General features: G+C 43.5%; 1 protein-coding gene across 2 annotated transcripts in view; it reads right to left on the bottom strand.

The window, feature by feature from the left end:
* Positions 1-570: 570 nt before the first annotated feature.
* MANEAL (mannosidase endo-alpha like) overlaps positions 571-20,197 on the bottom strand; it is a 122,027-nt gene continuing 102,400 nt past the window's right edge. For both annotated transcript variants that reach the window (XM_063954321.1, XM_063954320.1), the window contains exons 2-5: positions 18,208-18,780; positions 12,715-12,824; positions 9,602-9,678; positions 571-1,705 (exon numbers count right to left, since the gene is read on the bottom strand). In XM_063954321.1, the coding sequence (XP_063810391.1) occupies positions 1,069-1,705; positions 9,602-9,678; positions 12,715-12,824; positions 18,208-18,682 (1,299 nt within the window). In that variant the 5' untranslated portion in view covers positions 18,683-18,780 and the 3' untranslated portion in view covers positions 571-1,068. The remainder of the gene's footprint in view (positions 1,706-9,601; positions 9,679-12,714; positions 12,825-18,207; positions 18,781-20,197) is intronic.

Raw genomic sequence — 20,197 nt, 5'->3', positions numbered from 1 at the left:
GTAAATAGGAAACATAAGGAAATGCATTTTTATCTTTTAGTATACTTTGGGGGTTGCACTAAATGTGTTAATATATAAAGTTTGTTCCCTAATTGTTGAATTCTGCCAATGTAACTCAAATAAAAGAAAATAAATCCATTAAAAAAAACCCTACCAGAGGATAGTTCAATTTGTGAATGAATAAATATAATATTCTCCTGGGTGTCCTACAAAATACATGACTTACACTACGCTAAACCAGATCATAGCAAAAATTATGAATTTGGTGTTATCTCGGGATTAAAAATGTAGAAAGCAGTAGTAAGGAAAACATTGTTATCTGACGTTCTAACATTTGACTAATAATTCGGCAATGTGCCAAAGAAGGAAATAGTTGTAGAAGGCAATGGTATTCACTATATAACACCAATGTGTACTTTAGGGGAGAACCTGCCTGACATATTGACCACCTACTCAGACACAGTGCTCTAGGTGTTGCAGCCAAGATAATAGTTGCATAAAGAGTTTTGCAGTCATACCAGAAGTGTTCATACAATATAAAATGATCTTGGAACAAAGTATCAAGGTTCATTTTGTGTTTTTAAATTTAGATTTTATTGTTCATGATGTGACTCCTCATTCATCTTCGTTGGAGTGTATTAAGTGACAGGAGAGTGTCTTGTGGACATCCAGTTTTTATCTTCTAACTTCGAGACTGATTCCAAGGGTCTCCTTTAGAAGACATTACATTACAATACCTTTGTTCCTGTATTCGCTCTTCTGGGATATTACCCATAAAACTATTTCACTTGAACATCATTTACTCTTACTAAGAGTTAAGCTTCTATTCACTCCAAAATAAGTCTCAACAAATTGCAGTTGCAGCCCCATGCACAACCTCTATCGTAAAATGTAACCCCAATGAGAAGATGTGCAAAGCGGCATTATTAGCTGATACTGGCCCAAATTCTGGCACGTCTTTGGTACTCCTTTTGTCAGCATCTTCTCTTGAGTCTGCACTGATCCAGCCAGAATAGGTATAAGAGATGATTCCTTTCTTTCCAGTTAGACATGTACCAAGCTCTGAGCTCACATCAGCCACTGTTCTTTCTCCTTGTTAAAATGTTCTGCCCACTTTCTGGTAAGAACAAGGTAATGGTCAGACTGGTGTGGTAAGTAGTCTATATAGAGGCGAGTGGCTATTTTCTTTGGAGTGGCCTTCTCAATTTGGGTCCCTTCATGCCACTCATTAAATGATGTGATGGAAACTATTTCTGGTCGTACAGTGAGAGCTGCCTGAAGAGCTGTCTCATAGTACTTTCCATTGACTCTATTCCTGGTATTGTGGTTGTTCCATGGTCTGATGCTGGTGTCTATGTAACCGGGTCCTACACTTGGGATGAACATGAGGTTATTGGTGTCACAAAAGCTTTTGATGGTTTTCCAGTTCTGGTGGGAAGAACCAAAGGAGAAGCCGTTTGAGGCAAAGTATGTGTAAATGCCATCATACCCAGCTGTAAGGATGTCATGCTTGTGTCCCTCTTCTACCAACAGGCCAATGAAGACCGCATCATAAGGAGTGTTCCGGATAGAATGGGAGCCGGTTACTGTCAGCAGGTTTGCCCAGGAATCAGGTGGCGTCAGATATGAATCATAAATGTAGAAGAGAGGAAGGCTTTTGCTGGTACTTGTCCTATATCTGTAGAAAGCTGCATGGGATCCAAAACTGAAAATAGAGAAGAAAACAGTTTGAATAAAGTCTATAATAGCGTAAACACCACAAGACATGTAGTGATTCGACAATAACAATATGTGATACCGATATGCAGCCTACATATCAGCGATCCTGCAGTTTATCCTGCATGCTGAGCAATAGATCACTGTCTACCTTGCTCATGTGTGACTGACCACACTGGATGAGACCTAGCCACTTAGGGGGACATTTACTAAGCAGTGATAAGAGCGGAGAAATTAGCCAGTGGAGAAGTTGCCTCATCAAGCAATCAGTAGCTCTGTATCATTTTATAGTATGCAAATTATAGATGGTACTTCAGTGCTGACTTCTCCAGTGGCTCACTTCTCCGCTCTTATCACTGCTTAGTAAATGTCCCCCTTATGTGCTCTGGATTGGTGGCCAGATCATTTACAGATCAAACAAGACAATAAGTGCACATACAAACTTTTATGCCCACTGGATTTCTGAGCATGTCCAGTTATAATCTGAGCAATTACAATTTGATCATTCCTGAGGACTGCTCTCATGCCGAGGAAACAAATGTCACCCTCTATTTAACTCAGTTAATATTAGTGTCAAACTATATTAATTAATGACTATTGATTAATGGGCACATGTATTAATAAATGTGGAACTGCCTCGATTATTAACATAATATAACATAAAATAGAGAGTGCAATAGCACATTTTAAAACACAATTTTAATACTGTATAAAAATACATGGATTACATTAAAACCATACAAAGAAAGAAAGACCACAATTCACTTACGGACCGATTTTCAAGGTATATAATAAAAGTTCTAGCACAGAAAATCTATACTGGTTTCTCCACTGTTGGTGTGTATTTTAGCTGTTAATAGTTGTTGTTACCATGTAGCAGTTTAAATTGAGGCCCACTGGTAGTGTATTTGCCACTGCTATGCTCCACCTACCACCCCACTGATATGTCCTAGCTTCCAGCTGACCCGATGTAAATAGCTGTGACCTCTGTCAGCGGCTTTTTACACTGTGGTGATTATTAACACTCTGCATCACTGTGGATATTTTAATCTTTAATGAAAATATGTACGCAGGGAAACCCACAGGGACAGTGGCAGTGATAACCATTGTCCCTGCAAGTTACTTCCCTGGCATTTTGGAGTAGTTTCTCACATTTGTGAAAAACTCCTCTGGGGGAATCTGACACTACGCATGCACACAGCGTCAGTTACCAGGATCGGTGCCGAAGCTAGACAGAAGCTGTGGGAGGGGATAAAAAGACCTCTCTCCCACTACTGTTCCCCCATAGGCTAAAATGAGTTTACACGGGGGGCGTGGCCTGGCTGGGTATGGAGTAGGACGTGCATTCCCAGCTCCCCAGCCTCACTGATCTTGTAAAGCATCCTGCTGCCCGTGTGTATATGCACACCTGGCCCTGCCTGGCTGCCTGAACGCTTGTTGACCATTATGGGCTTTGTTTCAGTGTGCTCCTGAGTCCTGTGTCCCTGCAAGCTACACTTCAGTGTGCCATGCTGATCCCGGCCTGCATGTGGCCGGCGTCATTTTGAAAGTACCTGCAGTGACCCTGTGCCCTCTGGAGCCACCTGGCCGGTCTCAGCCACCCACCCTTGACCGGAGGACGGCCCGTGGAGCCCTGCCGCTGTGCCCGCTCTTTGACCTGGCTCCTCTCCCTCCTGATCCCCGGATGGCAGCTGTGCTGGCCGCGGGTCGCGGCTGGGCGCCATCTTGCGGTTCGCGGCATGAGCGGACGGAGCTCCGCCGCCCGCTCCTGACTGGACTTAACTCTCACCATTACTGCCTGCCCGGCAGGCGGGGGATCCCGCCGCTGTGTGTGCCCTGATCGTGGGCCTCCACTGTGTATTGGTCCGCCGGCTGAGACTGTGTGGCCGTGGGGCTCTGGCGAGCGCCATCTTGGGGTTGGCCGCAGGGGCTGCTTTCCTCCTGCCTGCATCTCTCCTGATCCTGAGCTGCTGAAAGTAGGGACTCTGCCTCTGCACTACCTGGGAGCGCTGAGCTGGATAGCTGTGAGTCCCTGTAGTGGGGACATAAATTCATTGACACTGCACTACCTCCTGGAGTCTGATGGGAAGTCAGTTTTCTACCCCTCTGTTACAGTGCTGCCTGTCTCTGATATTGGAGGTCCCGGTCTCATCTCCCCCCCTCCTTCCTTTGTGCTCCTGAGCTGCGTGTCACCCTGCTATAACAACATAAGTTGCCCTCTGCAGTCTGTATCTCTGAGGTGGCACTGCCACACTTGTGCCTCTTTTTTCTACCTGTCCTGGGATTTATAATGTCACCCTTGTTTCTTCGGTCCTGAGTTGTGAGCCTGATGGTCCGCAGGCGCCGTGCCTCCGCTGCGGCCCGCTTGGCGCAATTTGCCCACGTGGAACGGACCAAGGTTCCCTCTGCATCCTCTTCGCCCTCTGCAGCCGCTTCCTCCCCCTCCTCTCCCACTATGGCGGGGGTTGCTGAGGTTACCATGTCCCAACTTTTGCAAGCCATCACTGATTCTGAGAAGAGGCTCGCGAATAGGGTGGCAGAAGTGCACAGAGATATTTCACTTATACGTCAAGATATGCAGAAACTCAGGTATGGAGTTGGGGAGACAGAGAACCGCATTTTTTCATTGGAAGACTCCTGTACACCTATCCCTGCCCGTCTCACTTCCCTGGAAACTGAGATGTCTGCCTGCAAGCTTCAATTGACGGATATCGAAGGACGCCTTAGGCGAAATAATGTTCGCTTCGTGAGCCTTCCTGAAAAGGCGGAGGGGCCTTTACCGGAACAATTTCGGGAATCCTGGCTACTGTCGACATTCGAAAAAGATTCGTGCACCCCGCAGTTTGCTGTAGAGAGGGCTCATCGAGTTCCGACTCGTCCTCTCCCACCGGGCGCACAGCCTAGGACCTTCATCGCCAAAATTCTTCACTATAAGGACAGGGATACTATTCTGTGACTTGCTAGGATTAAACGCCCGCTGGATCATGGGGGTCAGAGGGTGGCTGTGTTTCAGGACTTTTCAACTGAAGTCCAGAAATCTCGCTCGCAATTTACGCAGGTTAAGCAGCGGCTTCGTGCTCTTCAGCTTCAAAACTATATGCTGTATCCTGCACGACTTCGGGTGGTGTCCGGTAATCGTACTCATTTCTTCGATACTCCGAGAGAAGCATCTGCCTGGATTGATCTACAACCTCAACCTCCTGCTGCTCCACCCTGAGGAACTTTTTTACTTATATATGTGTTTCTTATTTGAATGTTGCGTTTTTCTGAGAAAGTTTTCTTTTTGCCAGGGCTGGTGAATGCTTGGCATGGGCAAGTTTCTTTTGAGGATAGGCTGGGGACTTCATGTCCTCAAGGTTATGGGGTTTAGTTGCCCCACAGATACTTTGTTCTGAAAGTGCTGGATTATGGTTATTTTATTTTTGTGTGGGAGATGGCTGGTACCGTGCTGGAGTGCGGTTGGCTTACTGTTGCCATACTCAAATACTATATGCTACTATGGTGAATGTTTTCTCATGGAACGTTAGAGGCCTTAATGATAAGGTTAAACGTTCCCTAGTTTTAAAGTATGTTAAGTCTCAAAATCCTGGATTGGTTTGTCTCATGGAGACACATCTTATTGGTAGTCGAGTTCTTTCACTTAAAAAGCCTTGGGTGGGGTGGGCGTTTCACTCCACTTTCCATTCTAATTCCAGGGGTGTTTCACTGTTAATCCATAAAGGTTTGCATTTCGTTTGTACTAAGGTCCAAATTGATCCACTGGCATGCTATGTCTTTTTAGCTGGCACTATACACGGCTCCGCTTTTGTGTTACTAGCTATATATATTCCTCCTCCTTATAACTCTGAAATTTTGGTGAAGGCCCGTGCCTTCATGCAGGAATTTCTCTCCACCCCGGCTATATGTATTGGTGATTTTAACGCTGTTTTGGATGAGGCTGCTGATAGATGGAGGCCTGTTACCCAACATGTGGCTCCTAGACCCACTGCCTTTGCCCGTCTGAATTCTGAACTTGGCCTAGTGGATGTCTGGCGCTTGCGTAACCCCACAGACAGTTGTTTTTCCTGTTTCTCAGGCTCGTATGGGGTATTTTCCCGTATTGATATGGCGCTGCTTACACGCTCCCTACTGTCTTGTGTTTCCTCAGTGAGATACTTATCACGTGGAATTTCTGATCACTCCCCTATATTGTTATCTATAGGTTTTGATATACCCAGGGGGGCCTTATTCTGAAAGTTTAATCCTTTCTGGCTGACCCAGATGGGTACAGCCTCCGAACTAATTGCGCTTTGGGAGGAGTTTTTCGCTACTAATCCTATTTGTGATAATGCTTTATTGATATGGGATGCTTATAAGGCTTTTCTTCGGGGTTCATTAATATCCAGAGTTGCACAGCTGAAGGTATCTAGTAGACGGCTTGAGGGGGAGCTGGAGAGGAGGAGTGCGGAGCTTGAACAGACCTATTTGCGTAGTGGCCTCGCCGCGGATCGGGTGGAATGGTTGATTGTCCATAAGCAGTTGACGGACCTACTCCTTGATAAATCCAAGAGGAGTTTACTTTTCCGAACTCATGATTTTTATATTCAGGGAGATCGTTCGGGAAAATTTTTGGCCTACCTGGCGAGGCAGGAGTTGCCCCCCGTCACTGTGCATAGCATTACGTGTGTGTCTGGTGTTGTATGCACTGACACCCCTTCTATAGCTTCTAGTTTCTACACACACTTTTCAGATGTTTATAGACCCAAGGTGCAGTATACGTACTCAACATTGTCTAATTATTTTGATAAAATAGAGGTTCCTTCTTTAAGTCCTGAGTCCAGACAATTTTTGGATGCCCTCTTTACGTTAGAGATTAAAAACGCCATTATGTCTTTTCCCAATAATAAGGCCCCAGGGGTTGATGGTCTCCCTATCGAACTGTATAAGACCCATTTGGATTTTTTTGCCCCTAAACTTCTGTTATTTTTTGAGTTGTTGTTACGGGGTGGCATTCTTCCCCCATCTATGGCAGAGGCACTGATGGTACTAATACCGAAGCCGGGTAAAGATCCCCTTCTTTTAGACTCGTACCGTCCTATCTCCCTATTGTCAACTGACATAAAAATTCTTGCCAAATTGTTAGCGCTCCGACTTAATACTGTGGTCCTGGAGCTAGTACATTGTGATCAAACTGGCTTTATGCCGGGCAGATCTACCACCATCAATCTCAGACGATTATTTACGAATATGTGGATGATTTGGACGGCGCGATTGTGGTTACTCTCGATGCTGTCCGTGCTTTTGATTCCGTAGAATGGATTTATCTCTGGGAGTCCCTTGCCAGATTTGGGGTAGGCCCGACCTTTTTGTCCCGGGTTAAACTTTTATATTCCTGTCCAGCTGCGAGAGTTGTGGTTAATGGCTTTACTACGGAATCTTTTTTGTTGCAGAGGGGTACTAGACAGGGGTGTCCTCTGTGCCCGCTGCTTTTTGCTCTTGCTGTGGAACCCTTAGCCTGCGCAGTTAGAGCCGCAGCGAATATGGCGGGGCTCTGGGTTGCGGGCCAGGAAGAAAAAATTGGGTTTTATGCAGACGACATGATCTTATTCTTAAAAGATGTATCCCCCTCATTGCCTGCCCTTTTGGAATTGCTACGGGAATTTGTTTTTTTTTCAGGTATTTGTATTAACTGGAGCAAATCTGTGGTGTTCCCGTTAAGTCCCTCTACTTTACCCCCACCTTCTTATGACCTTCCCCTCCAATGGTGCACTCAATTTAAATACCTAGGTATTCAAATCTCTCACTGCCCTAAGGATTTTGTTATCATGAATTTGACCCCTCAAATTGATACTCTACGTATGAAGGCACGCATCTGGCAGAAACTCCCTTTAACTGTGACGGGCCGTGTAAATATTATCAAAATGATTATTCAACCCAAATTTCTTTATGTACAGCAGAATTCACCAGTTTATATCCCTGCCTCACAATTTTCGTTGATTTCCCGATATATTACTTCCTTTATTTGGGGTGCTAAACGGGCACGTATTGCATGCAAAATGCTTAGTAGACCCAGAGCTGAGGGTGGTTTGGCCTTGCCAGATATACGGTTATATTATTTGGCTGCCCAACTTGTACAACTTTATGAATGGGTTACTCCTGGGGATTATGGGAGCCTTCCGGTGGCTCTTTTAGACAGGGCTGGCCACTCCTTTTCTCCGTTGCAGTTTTTATTAGCTAATACTCCGCTGACCTCTCCCCCCCCCCATTGTTGCAACAGGCTCGTAGGGTATGGTTGGCGGCTGAGAAGCTGCTGGGAGATCCCACAGTCGACCCCTGCTCTTCACTTTGGAATAATAATAGAAATTTCTCTGAACTCTTTAAAATGGAGGGTGGTTCGATTTGGACTTTATATGAGGTGACTGCAGTGGGGCAACTTTACCAGGATGGGGTACTCCATAGTTATGAGTACCTATCCACTACATATGGTATCCCTAGACAATGTTTTTTTTGTTATTTACAGCTCAGGCATGCTCTGGCGGCACAGTGGCGGGGCTCTGCTCCACAACTTTCTGAATCCCCTGTTCATAAATTAATTCGTACTCTGCCTTCTCGTGGAAGGGTTTCTGCTTCATACTCCTCAATTCTCTCCTCCTCTGGATTGGATGGGCTGCCCACCCTCAAGGCTAAATGGATGCATGATTTAGGTGAAACTGGTGAGGAGGATTGGAATCATATATTGGCTTCCCGCGTGCAGCCTCGGCGGGTGCTAAATTCCAGCAAATACAGCTTTATATTTTACATAGGGTCTACTGGACTCCTTCTCGTCTGTTTAAATTTGGAGGATCGACCTCTGATAAATGCCCAAAATGCTCTGCTCCGGCTGCTGGGTTCTGGCACTTGCTCTGGCAATGCCCGCGGGTGTATGGCTTTTGGGAGGATGTCACAACATCTATAGCCCGTACGGGTATTCGGATCCCGTTGTTGGCTCCGCGTATCTGTATATTTGGTCTTGATTTGAGGGACTGCCTCCCGCTTCACTCCTGCCTTTATGTGAATATTGTACTAGCATTGGCCCGGGTGTGTATCGCTCGTACCTGGATGGCTCGTGCTCCTCAGTCATCTGCTGAATGGGTTGCCCTTGTAAACTCCACCCTTTCCCATGAACGATTTATGTACACTAAACGTAATTCGCTATTGAAATTTGATAAGATCTGGGCTCTTTGAAGGAACTCTCCGTACTCTATTGACCCCCGGCCTTAAATAATGAGTATGTGTGTTGGTGGCAGCGGTGTACTGCTTCGGGTACCGCCTGGCTTGCCTCCCTTTATTCTTTTCTTATGTATTCTAGCACGATACTTGATCCTTATTTTCATTCTTCTATATCTGTTTTAATATATCCACATAATGCAATTAATGTGTAGAGGAACTATTTGCAAAGCACAAATTTGATTTTGTTACTGTTATTAGAATTTTTTGTTGTAATGTTTTTTTGTTTTTTCTTGTTTTTCTCTTGCAAAACAATAAAAATACTTGATTTAAAAAAAAAAAAAAAAAAAAAAAAAGGAGTTTACACCATCTAATGTGGCCAAACCCTGAAAAGCTTTGCTTTTCAAGGTTTAGCACATAGGAGTCACATTGTAGTCCCCATTGAAAATAATAGGGACTGTGATCTGTAGTGCTAATTAGCATTCTGCAGGAGATTTGTCTGCAATCTCCTGCATTATGATATCAGTACATAGCCACAAAACTGCAGTGTCTATATAATTATATGGTAAAAAAAAGCTTGATACATAGGCCCCCTAATCTTAGGGTTAGATAGTAAATTGTTTTGTAGTTATGTTACATGATTTTCTACTTAGCCTATCACAAGAAAACACTGATTAAAACAGATACTCAAAGAACTTACTTATCAATTATGTATTTAATATTATCATGCAGTGTGCGGTCATCACGCCCCTTGTATGGCTGGATGTGAAATGCCACCTGTAATAGAGACAAGGTCTAGTTATAAAACACAAATAATATATATGTATATGTATGGAGAACTTTTGAGAAGGCCATGGATGGAATCGTCCCTATATTACCCCTCTTTTTGTGGCTGAGAGTTGGCTGTAAGAAAGGGATACAATGGGGTATATTTACTAAAATTCGTAATTTTCAGAATGAGGTTAAAGTTCAAACACGAATGACATCGAATGTGTGAATTTGCAACTTTTTTAATTTATTACGACTAATTGACTATGCTGTCGTATTCTGCATTTTCGTGTTTTCCGATGTCGATGTCATTCGTATTTTTTGGCAGTGTTTTACGGGAGTGAATAGTAAAACACTGCCGACATTATCACAATGAATCTCGCCCAGATCTGTGAGATCCGTGCAGGGCTTCATTGTGCACCTTTCGTAAAAAAAATAAAGTGTTAAAAATTTTTTTTCAAAAAGGACCACAATAAAAGTGTCCCCCGGCTGTGGCATTATGTACCTGGCTAGTGGAGCCCGGTGCTGGTTCAAAAAATACGGGGGACCCCTACGCTTTTTGTACCCCGTATTTTTTGCACCAGGGCCAGACGCAGAGCCCGGTGCTGGTTGATGAAATATGGGGGAACCCCTGTCATTTCCCCCCCCATATTTTGACAACCAGGACCGGCTCAAAGAGCCCGAGGCTGGTTTTGCTTAGGAGGGGGGACCCCACGCATTTTTTTTCTTACATTTAACACTTTCCCACCCCTTACCACTGATAAACATGCACGGATCTCACGGATTTGTGCATGCCTATCAGAACACGGTAAAAAAAAGCAGGTCTATTTGAAAACTGCTTTTTTTTACGATTTGTATTTATTCACGGCAGTGTTTGGCTATTGCCGGCAGTGTTTGTGAAATGCAAATTTTAGTAAATTACCGAGTTCTAGCAAATAACAGGCGTATTTGACCGATGGTGTATTCATTCGTAATTTTTTTCTTTGACTTCAACAAAAATACGAATGCCCTCATCACTGCCGTGATTTGAGTTTAGTAAATTCCCGAGATGACACTTTGAAGAAAAAACACCATCTCGGTCAAAATCGGGTGCTTAGTAAATATACCCCAATGAGTGCTCTCGGTAGAACACTGTACCTTACTGTCTGGTATTCTATTAACTGCTAGTTGTCACTTTCACAATATATCTATTTGGATAATTGTAGTAGCCATGATTTCCATTGTGATCCCATACTACTTCACTTAAATTGCCCTGACAGGTGCAAACCAGGTTGTTGTATCCAACTGCTAAATGGCCAGATGTGACATGTGCAGGGATATATAGCATCCTTGGCTGGTGCAGCTGTGAGTGACTGGGAGATGGCTGGGTAATATATAGGCAATGTGCACCTGTATAAGTAATGTGCCAGTCTTGTGCTTGGCTTTGGACAACTCTCCTGGGGGTATATTTACTAAAGTGCAGTTGTTGCCCATCAGATTCTAGCAATTATCTTCTAGAAGGAGCTAGATAAATGATATGTAGAATCTGATTGGATGCTATTGGCAACATCTCCATTTCCTGTAAATATACCCCCTGGATACTATTTGATGCTGCATGTGCATGACTGTTGATAAATCTTGAAAATTTCCCCCCATTTCCTCTACAATACATACAGTCGGATATTCAGTGTTCCCTTTTATTAAGAGCTATTATAGATTACCACTAAAACATAACAGACAATGGGCCTGAGTCAGAGATGGAAGCTAATGCACTGGTAGCTGGTATCACATAAGCAGTGGGTGTGTGACAGTATGCTAATGCTGCTGATACTGCCACCTGGAAATATACTGAGATGCCAACAGGCGGCGAGGCCAATCTAAGCAACGTACAGATACGTACAAACACACAGCGGTGACTGCAGATCTTTTGGTAATTGGCTCCCTGAGTAGCCCTATGGTTGCGCAGCATGGCCGCAGGAAGTAAAACACTGGAGCCTTTGCAGCTGCATACACAATCATAGATAGAGACTGAAACACGCCCCGGAAATGATCACAACACCCCTGCATTTTTACTGCCACTCCCAGTTGCTTCCACCAAACAGTCCACAAATGTCACTCACTTTGTAAATAAATCCTGGATCAGCATCACTGAGGCACCTTGGTGCGTGCACAGTTGGCCACTTATTTTATTATATATTATTTTTATATATATATATATATATATATATATATATATATATATATTTATATATTATATTTTTATTGTATTCACATTTACTATGAAAGAAGGCACTGGTACACACCTACAGTTATGGGTTTGTTCAAGATTTCCAGCGGATTCCACACTCTGAGGTGTACAAATACATATTCTATTCATTACTGAGATCACTTCACTGATTTCTTACTGCTTTTGAAATTATTATGATTATACCAGGTTGGTACGAAATCCCGACAGTCAGAATCTCAACACATCCTGGTAAGTATTTTCACACTACCACTAATCCTCCTATCCTCCCCCCCCCCCCCCCCCACACACACACCCTAACCCTAAACCCCCCCCGCCCCAGCCTTACCCAAACCTTATCCCCCTACAGTCTAACTCTAACCTCCGCCACACCCGCAGCCTAACCCTAATCCTACCCTTAGCACCTAAACACTGTACTTACCTCCGGGATCTGTCAGGATTCTGATTGTCGGTATCCCACTGTAAGACTTCGGACTCCCGGGATCCCAACTGCCTGGATTTTGACTACATCCCAATTTAATCATCTATGCTTAGCCATGGATATCCTCAATACCTGGACTGCTACAGTGCCTTGAGAACTGAGTTTAGAAACCATATTGGCAATGTGTAAATTAGCTCAGATAATGTGTGGTGCGAGAGTAATTAATTAAATTAGATTTTTAGTTGAAATGTATTAAAGCTCTTAAACATATGAGATAACAATGTTTAGTCCTCCAAGGTACACTTAGGAACATTTTATATTGTATGACATGTTGTCTGGTGTCCATGGATGCCTACCTTACTTGTATGTAGGCCCTTACAGAACATGTGATGACTGTTACCTTTATGTTATATCTATGGGCAGCATCCAGAACCAAGGGTACCAAGTTTTCTACTGCTTCACCGTTCTCATCTGCTGTGCCAGGCGGATACCATGACAGTACCAACACTCCTATAATAGAAACATTTGTAGAGCAATTAGGCCAATGCTAATGACCCATTATACTGTAAATGATACATCTGTACAACACACAGCAGAAATATTACAAAGGCAATTATGTATCCTGCATAACATTTTTCAGGTTCCAACATCAACAATTCCAGATGACAGTGTGGCCACAAAGGACCTACTGCAGCTACACTTTCCATGACCAGCTGAAGGGCCATTCAAGCAGAGTGAACAGTGACTGGTGCTGACCGCTAGTCACTGGTTTGCTTCCGACAGTCCGGAAATAATACATCCATTGAGAGCCTGGAATGTTAGCAATTCTGAATGTGCTGTGTCCAGAAATCACATCTCTGATTGGTTAGTCCTCTCTGCTCCCCTCCGTCCCATCTGATCACCGACCAGTATGTCTGAAAACTTCAGTACAGTTTTTCTGTTTTGGTAGCTGGACCCTCCTCAGGGGGTACCACCACTTTATTATGTGTGCTGTGCAATCTGCAACAAGTATGTTCACTTTATTGCCCCTCTCACTTCAGCCGGTCATTCAAGCTGCCCACTCCACTGTTGCAGACCAGAGTTAGAGATGGCTACCTCAATGTCTGACCCATCGCTCTGCTCCTCCAATAATCAGGCCCTGTGAGCTTGGTTAGTGTCATGCCCATAAGGAACAACCGCTAGCTACCATGGAGATGTCAAGGGAGCGCTGAGAAGGCAATTAGCGCGGATATCAGTCTTCTGTGGGGGCAATGTGTGTGTGTTTTCTCCCTGTGGAGACAATGTGTGTTGTTGTTTTTTTTGTGGAAGCCAATGTGTTTTTTTTTCATGTGAGAGCAATGTGTGTTTTTGTTACTGTGGGGGACAATGTATGTATTTTGTTGGGGGAGGAGGGGCACTCCAAAAAATCTCACACTGGGTGCTAGTAGACTATGGGCCTGCCTTGTCTATGACTAAGTGCCTCTCTATGACTAAGGGGTCTATTTAATAAGCCGTGGACGGAGATAAAGTACCAGCCAATCAGCTCCTAACTGCCATGTCACAGGCTGGGATTGAAAAATGACAGTTAAGGGGGGTACTCACGGAGCGATCGCTGCTTAAAATCTAAGCAATCTGACCAGATTGCTTAGATTTTAAGAAGCGATCACTCCGTGTCTACCCCCCACAGCGATAGCGATGTGCAGCCCCGCACATAGCTATCGCTAGATTGGCCTGTCTAGCATGGTGAAATGAGCGCCCCCCGCTCCCCCCGCACGCTCAGCACACATCGCGCTGTGCTGAGCAGGGTGGGGGGGGGAAAGATGTGTGCTGAGCGATTCGCTCAGCACACATCTCTCCCTAGATCTGCCCGTGAATAAGGGCCTTTAGGAGCGGATTGACTGGTACTTTATCTCCATCCACTTTATATCCATCCAAGGTTTAGTAAATAGACCCCTAAGTGCCTCATACCCAGTATCATGAGACCAGTCCAAGCCAACAGATAGAGCTGTGACTAATAGTGTCAGACTGCAATCAGCCTTATCAGATATGCAAATGTCAAATGTAAAAAATGTTAACAGCTTCAAGTAGCCCAGGGCCCTTAGATGCTCACTAATGGTAGAAATAAATGTGTGTGTGGGTTTTTTTTTTTTTTTTTTTTTAAAAGGAATTAATATAATTTCTCATTTATCATACCACATATATACGGAGAAAATCTTGTCAACACAAATGTTAGACAAATACTAGCATTGTTAAGAAATCACAATTTTCCTAGAACAGGAGCCTCTTATTAATACTCTGTGCTAATGAGGACCCTGCTCTTTCTTCTACGTCTCAATCAGTAACTTGCTGCTAGCCTACGGTTCCCATATCATGTGCAGCCCTCTCCTCACAAACATAATTGCATCACTGACCTCCCATAGCAAACCTCTGAAAACGATGATGATGATGATGATGTGAGTGTTCAAGATCTGAGGTGTATTAAATGCGGTGTGTAGGGGTTGGAACCATGAAGTTCATAACCTGTGTCAATGGGGGTTCAGTGCCTCACACCCTGCACTTTATGCCTGCAGCTCCCCCCTATAGCTTTTGCCATCATAAAGGCACATGTGCAGAGGATCGACTAGGCTCTGTAACAGGGTCAGAATATTTGTAATTCCCTGCTCCAGCACCATATTTAACACATAAGATTGCAACAGAATGTGGTGCATTACTGTGACTGCCTCTCATTCAGCAAGAGAAGCCTCAATACACCCAAGCTCCTCCAATCCTAAGGAGCAAGATGTTTCACCCCTGCCTGCAAGGGAAGGTAGCTATGACGGTATTCGGACTCTGGGTCGACACAACTTAGGTCGACACCCATTAGGTCGACACCCATTGGTTGACACTAGAAATAAGTCGACACATCCATTAGGACAACATGAACAAGGTCAACATGCAAAAAGGTCGACATGAGTTTTTCAATTTTTTTCACACTTTACGATCCACGTGGACTAAGATTGGGTATGGTAACCTGTTACGAGGGGACATGGTACACTAATTGGGGTTCCCGGTCACTTCACGAAGAAAACGACACCCTAAAAAATGAAAAACTAATTTTTTTCATGTCGACCTTGTTCATGTTGACCTAATGGCTGTGTCGACCTATTTCTTGCGTCGACCTAGCCACTGTCGACCAATAGTTGTCGACCTAGACACTGTCAACCCCGAGTCCCATACCTGCTATGACGTGGGAGCATGACTGTGCCAACATTTAAGCCATTATACATTATGGCCTTTGTATATAGTGCTCCTATATACAATAAGGCTTCTGTGGAGAGATCATATGAAAACTGTATGTATAGTGCACAAGGCATGAATGCTGTCCTGTTACTGGAACAAAAGGTAAAAGCTCACTGGCTCTTTAGTCTTTGTTTTGCATCCTGAAAATCAAGTAGCCACCTGCAGTGTAACATGATCGGTTTAATTAAAGTTACCATCTAATATACCTTGTCCTTTTCATATAACCTTTACTGTATTCTTCACTGAGTGGCATAATAATTTCTAATAATTAGGATGGAATCAATCTGCCATTTAGGGGGGTCAGATTAACATTTGGGTGGATGGGACTACAGCTACAGGTCTCCACATATAAATAGACCCATCGTCATGACAGCATACAGTCATAATGATCAGCCACCAGTTGGCTATGAAAACTGTGTTTCTATTTTCCATACGATATTATGCAATTTTTATACTTTTACATAAAGTATTTAAAGAGACATTGGGGCTGATAGTGTAGTCGGGCTTGGACTGGCCCACAGGGGTACAGGGGAAACCACCAGTGGGCCCCACTGCCTGGGGCCCCACCTCCTGCTCTAAGGGTCAGGTTCCAAACTGTGCACTTGAATTATACATTATACATATGTTACCTTATACTGGAATATGGTGTATTTTCTTTTATTAATCTATTATTAATCTGGTACATTATCATGCATACAGCAGCTGAATTTACTGTATATATTTATGAAGGGGCCCAGACATTGCACTCTCTAATGATTTGTCAAACCAATTAGGTGGCAGGTCACACCCCCTCTGCAGACTGACCACACCCCTAAACATGGGCCTATATCCACTGCATTCCCCCGGTGGGCCCTACATGCCCCAGTCCGACACTGAGTGTAGGTACATGCCCACGTGGCACTGGCCACCCCCACACCCTTGCAGCACTGGTCACAGCTCCTCTGCTCATTTTCAGGTGTTTAGCCTGCCCTTTTCTAGTACCAACGTTTTCACTATCAATAAAATAAACTTCAGTTTTTCTGTTAAGCTAATGCTCATTTTAAACTAATTTACTGAAGACTTCCTCTTCTCCTTACCCAGCCCAAGTGTCCAGGTTTTAAGGATATTGATTTTTGAGCACAGGCTGTTGACTCAAATTGACTGAGATGATAGGTAAGTCACACGTACTCAAGCACAGCTATGCTTCATATCTGGGCCATTACTGAGTCTTCGGTACTGAAGTTGGAAAGCACTGAACTTGTAAGAGTAGTACATTTGCTTGCTTGTCATGTTCGTATCATAATTCATTTATCAGAGTCAGCAGCTTATAACTGAACGTCCACACAAAGGTATATTACCTTGTAGTGTGCTTCATATATTTCATACTACACACGTCACCTACTTTACCACCTTAGGTGCTCATGCTGTTTGGGCTATGTTTGCCAGATGGGTTAAAAATAATAACCCTCCTAACAAATCATAAATTATAATACATAAATGAATTATTAGAATTTATAGGCAACAATCAAATTATATCTCAGCTTAAATCAGAAACCTTTCTAGGTGTTATGATCTGTCCCCCCCAGCCCCTTGAAGAGAGTTTACTATAATTAAACTACATCTACAATATAAAATGAAAGGTATTGTTAGCCTTGGTTTCTAAAAATCATGCATAAAAATCTAACATGCAAATTCAATTAGCCTTGGGGTTTACCCTGAAACTAACTGCTTGCTAATTACCCCAAAGGCTATTCAATTAAATAACCTTTTTTTTCCAGGGCATAACATTTCCACGCTGAAACTCACTAATTCCTCATAAACAGTGGAATCAATGAGTTTTACCTAAGTGCTAACTCCCTCCCAGCTCATGAAACTGCAAGGAAAAGAACACCATTGGGATTCCCATGCGCAGTGATTCCCACTAATTGATATAGAGTGGCGAGGCAATTAGCTGCAGGGTTAACCCTGTGGATAATTGAATATGCCTGTATGTTTCAGTTAATTTTTTAAAATAATGATTATATATTTTATTCACAGGTGACAATGGGCACAATTTATGTTTGTACGCAATGGACGATTATTACGCAATGGAGTGATTATCGTCAGACTGCACATGTGCTGTGATTGCAATGCGCATGCACGAAGGTGGCACTGTGATCTCCCTCGCAATAAGGATTAAATCGCAAAGTGATTGACAGGAAATGATCATTTGGAGATGTCAACTGGGAGTTTATGGGGCGTGGTTGGCAAAGCATGGGCGTGTCATGGCCGTTTTTGGGTTGTGTACTTGCCGTCAGATGCGAACTTGTATGCACTAAAACATGTCGCCTGTGGCGCTACTGCTGTGTCCTATCTGCATAGGCACAGACCAAACTTTAGCACTGATATTCCTCATTTTTGCATGTTAGTCACAAATGCACACGCAATTGCGAATGAGTTTGCAATGTTTCCGGTGGGCATATCGTTTCATTCCTGGGTGGCAGCTTCACTTTCTAACATTAGCAACTTTGTAGCCTAGAAAATCACAATTGCATTTGTGTATAAACATGAATTTGACCCAGTATCTTCAATAAAGTTGCTAATATTAAACCCTTTGAAATCAGTATCTCCATACTGTGGCATAGCGCTATTACAGTGAGTCTATACTGGATCTTACCTATAGCAGCTGCTCTGAGCTGCCGCATATGTTCTTCTAGGACCGCTGGGTCTTTGGAACTGTAAGGTCCTAATTCAGGATAGAAGCTGGAACCAATATCTTCTGGAGGACTGTGCCTACCTTTAGGGTAACTTGCGGAAATTTTGGGGTCCCAATGGGGGACCATTACATGATCCCAATGAATATAATTATTGTCAAACTTAGGGTTCCCATACCACATGTAGTAGAAAATGTGAAGATCATAATACACTTTTGTACTGTCAGCTGCGTTTGTGGTGCCTTGTGGCTGAGAAATAGCCTCATTGGAAACGGAGCGTCTCTCTGATTGTTCACCAAAGGGCATAAGCTCTAGACCAGGTGCAAGATCAGAAAAGCCATCAGTTGGTTTCAATGTTCTCAAGCCCATCATGGTTCCAAAAATGAACAGAGTGAAAAGAAAAAGAGCAATACATGCTTTCCTGCGGAGTCTTGCCATCTCAGATGATTATTGTGCTATCACGGAACCTTGGATCCCCCCTACTGTGGATATGTGGTTAATATGATTATTGCCATCAGGTCAGAGTAGAAGCTCACCTATCAGAGAGAAAACATAAAAATGATAGATCAACATGCTGTAACTTGAATAGATGAGCTTGAAAATGTTTCATTATAGGAGTAACGTAACAGAATGGTTTCGAAATGTACAGTACTTGTCAGAAGATTTGCTGAACATGCAAGGAGGTAATCTCCCCATAATACTTTTTTTCTGCCCACTACTGTTGCTCACTATATGGAAGTGCAGCAGCACATAAGACAGGGAGAGAGCAGAGACTCATTTATATCAGGAGAAATCATATCCAAGACAATCCAGCAGTGAACAGCCATGCAATTGGGAAGCAGTTAGTTTCCCGGCTGTTGCGATCCTGACGGTCAGGATACTGATGCCGGATTCCCATCAGCCAAGGGAAACCCGACGGTCAGAATCCCAACCAAGGCCTGGAGTCTCCACTCGGGGAGTGGTCCACGCCACTCCCCAATTGGGAATAAATTAGTGTGAAGCTTACCACCGGGCCTGAAGAGTTGCGAGCGCAGCGAGCCCGTAAGGGGACATGCTGTGCTCGCTGTTGGGTCCCCGCCTGTTGGGATTTCGGCATCTGTCTTATGACTGCCAGGATCCCGACCGTTGGGATCCCATACTGAATCCATGCTATCTGAGGGGCACCATGGAGACCAGATATAATATTGCTGAGACTTGCCTGTGTAGCCAAGTATCAGCTATCATGCTTATTCAATAAATATCTCTATCTTTTCACAATCATGGTTGTTGTGACATCATATGTTACTACTATACACCTTACTCAGACAGTGTATATCCCTTTTAGTGACATATGGGAGCAGAAGTGGAGTGTACAGCAGTAAAAAACTTGATACTGAGTTGGAAGTTTACAGTCATTATTTTACTCATGTATTTGCTGTTACCTTCATTGGCCATTGGCTGGTTATTGTTTTCAGTTGTTAGTCAGGAGTCAACACTGAGATAATCTGTTCTCCAAAAAGGATAATTGTACGGAACCTTGCCCAGTCTCCTTGTGGATAACCAGTGCAGGGATATCAGTAACAAGGGAGTGTAATAAGTATTCTAAACCACATCAGCAATTTGATTTAAATTTGTTTCGATACAGGAAATTAGCTGTTGGCCTGACCTATGAAAATGGGTGATAACCGGACGATATACAGTTGCAAGAAAAAGTATGTGAACCCTTTGGAATTTCCTGGATTTGTGCATAAATTGGTCGTAAAATGTGTCCTGATCTTCATCTAAGTTACAACAATAGACAAACACAGTCTGCTGAAACTAATACCACACAAACAATTATATGTTATCATGGTTTTTTTTTCCCAATATTAATTTTTATTATTTTGTAGTTGAACAAGAGCTAATGGGATTGTGGTACTGAATAGAAAAGGGGGGGAGGGGTTGGGGGGAGGTACACAGACTATTCAACAAGTA

This window comes from Pseudophryne corroboree, chromosome 2 (genome assembly GCF_028390025.1).
Source record: "Pseudophryne corroboree isolate aPseCor3 chromosome 2, aPseCor3.hap2, whole genome shotgun sequence".
NCBI classification, from domain to species: domain Eukaryota; kingdom Metazoa; phylum Chordata; class Amphibia; order Anura; family Myobatrachidae; genus Pseudophryne; species Pseudophryne corroboree.
The sequence above is the reverse complement of the archived record's forward strand: the minus strand, read 5'-3'. Positions and strand labels throughout refer to the sequence as shown.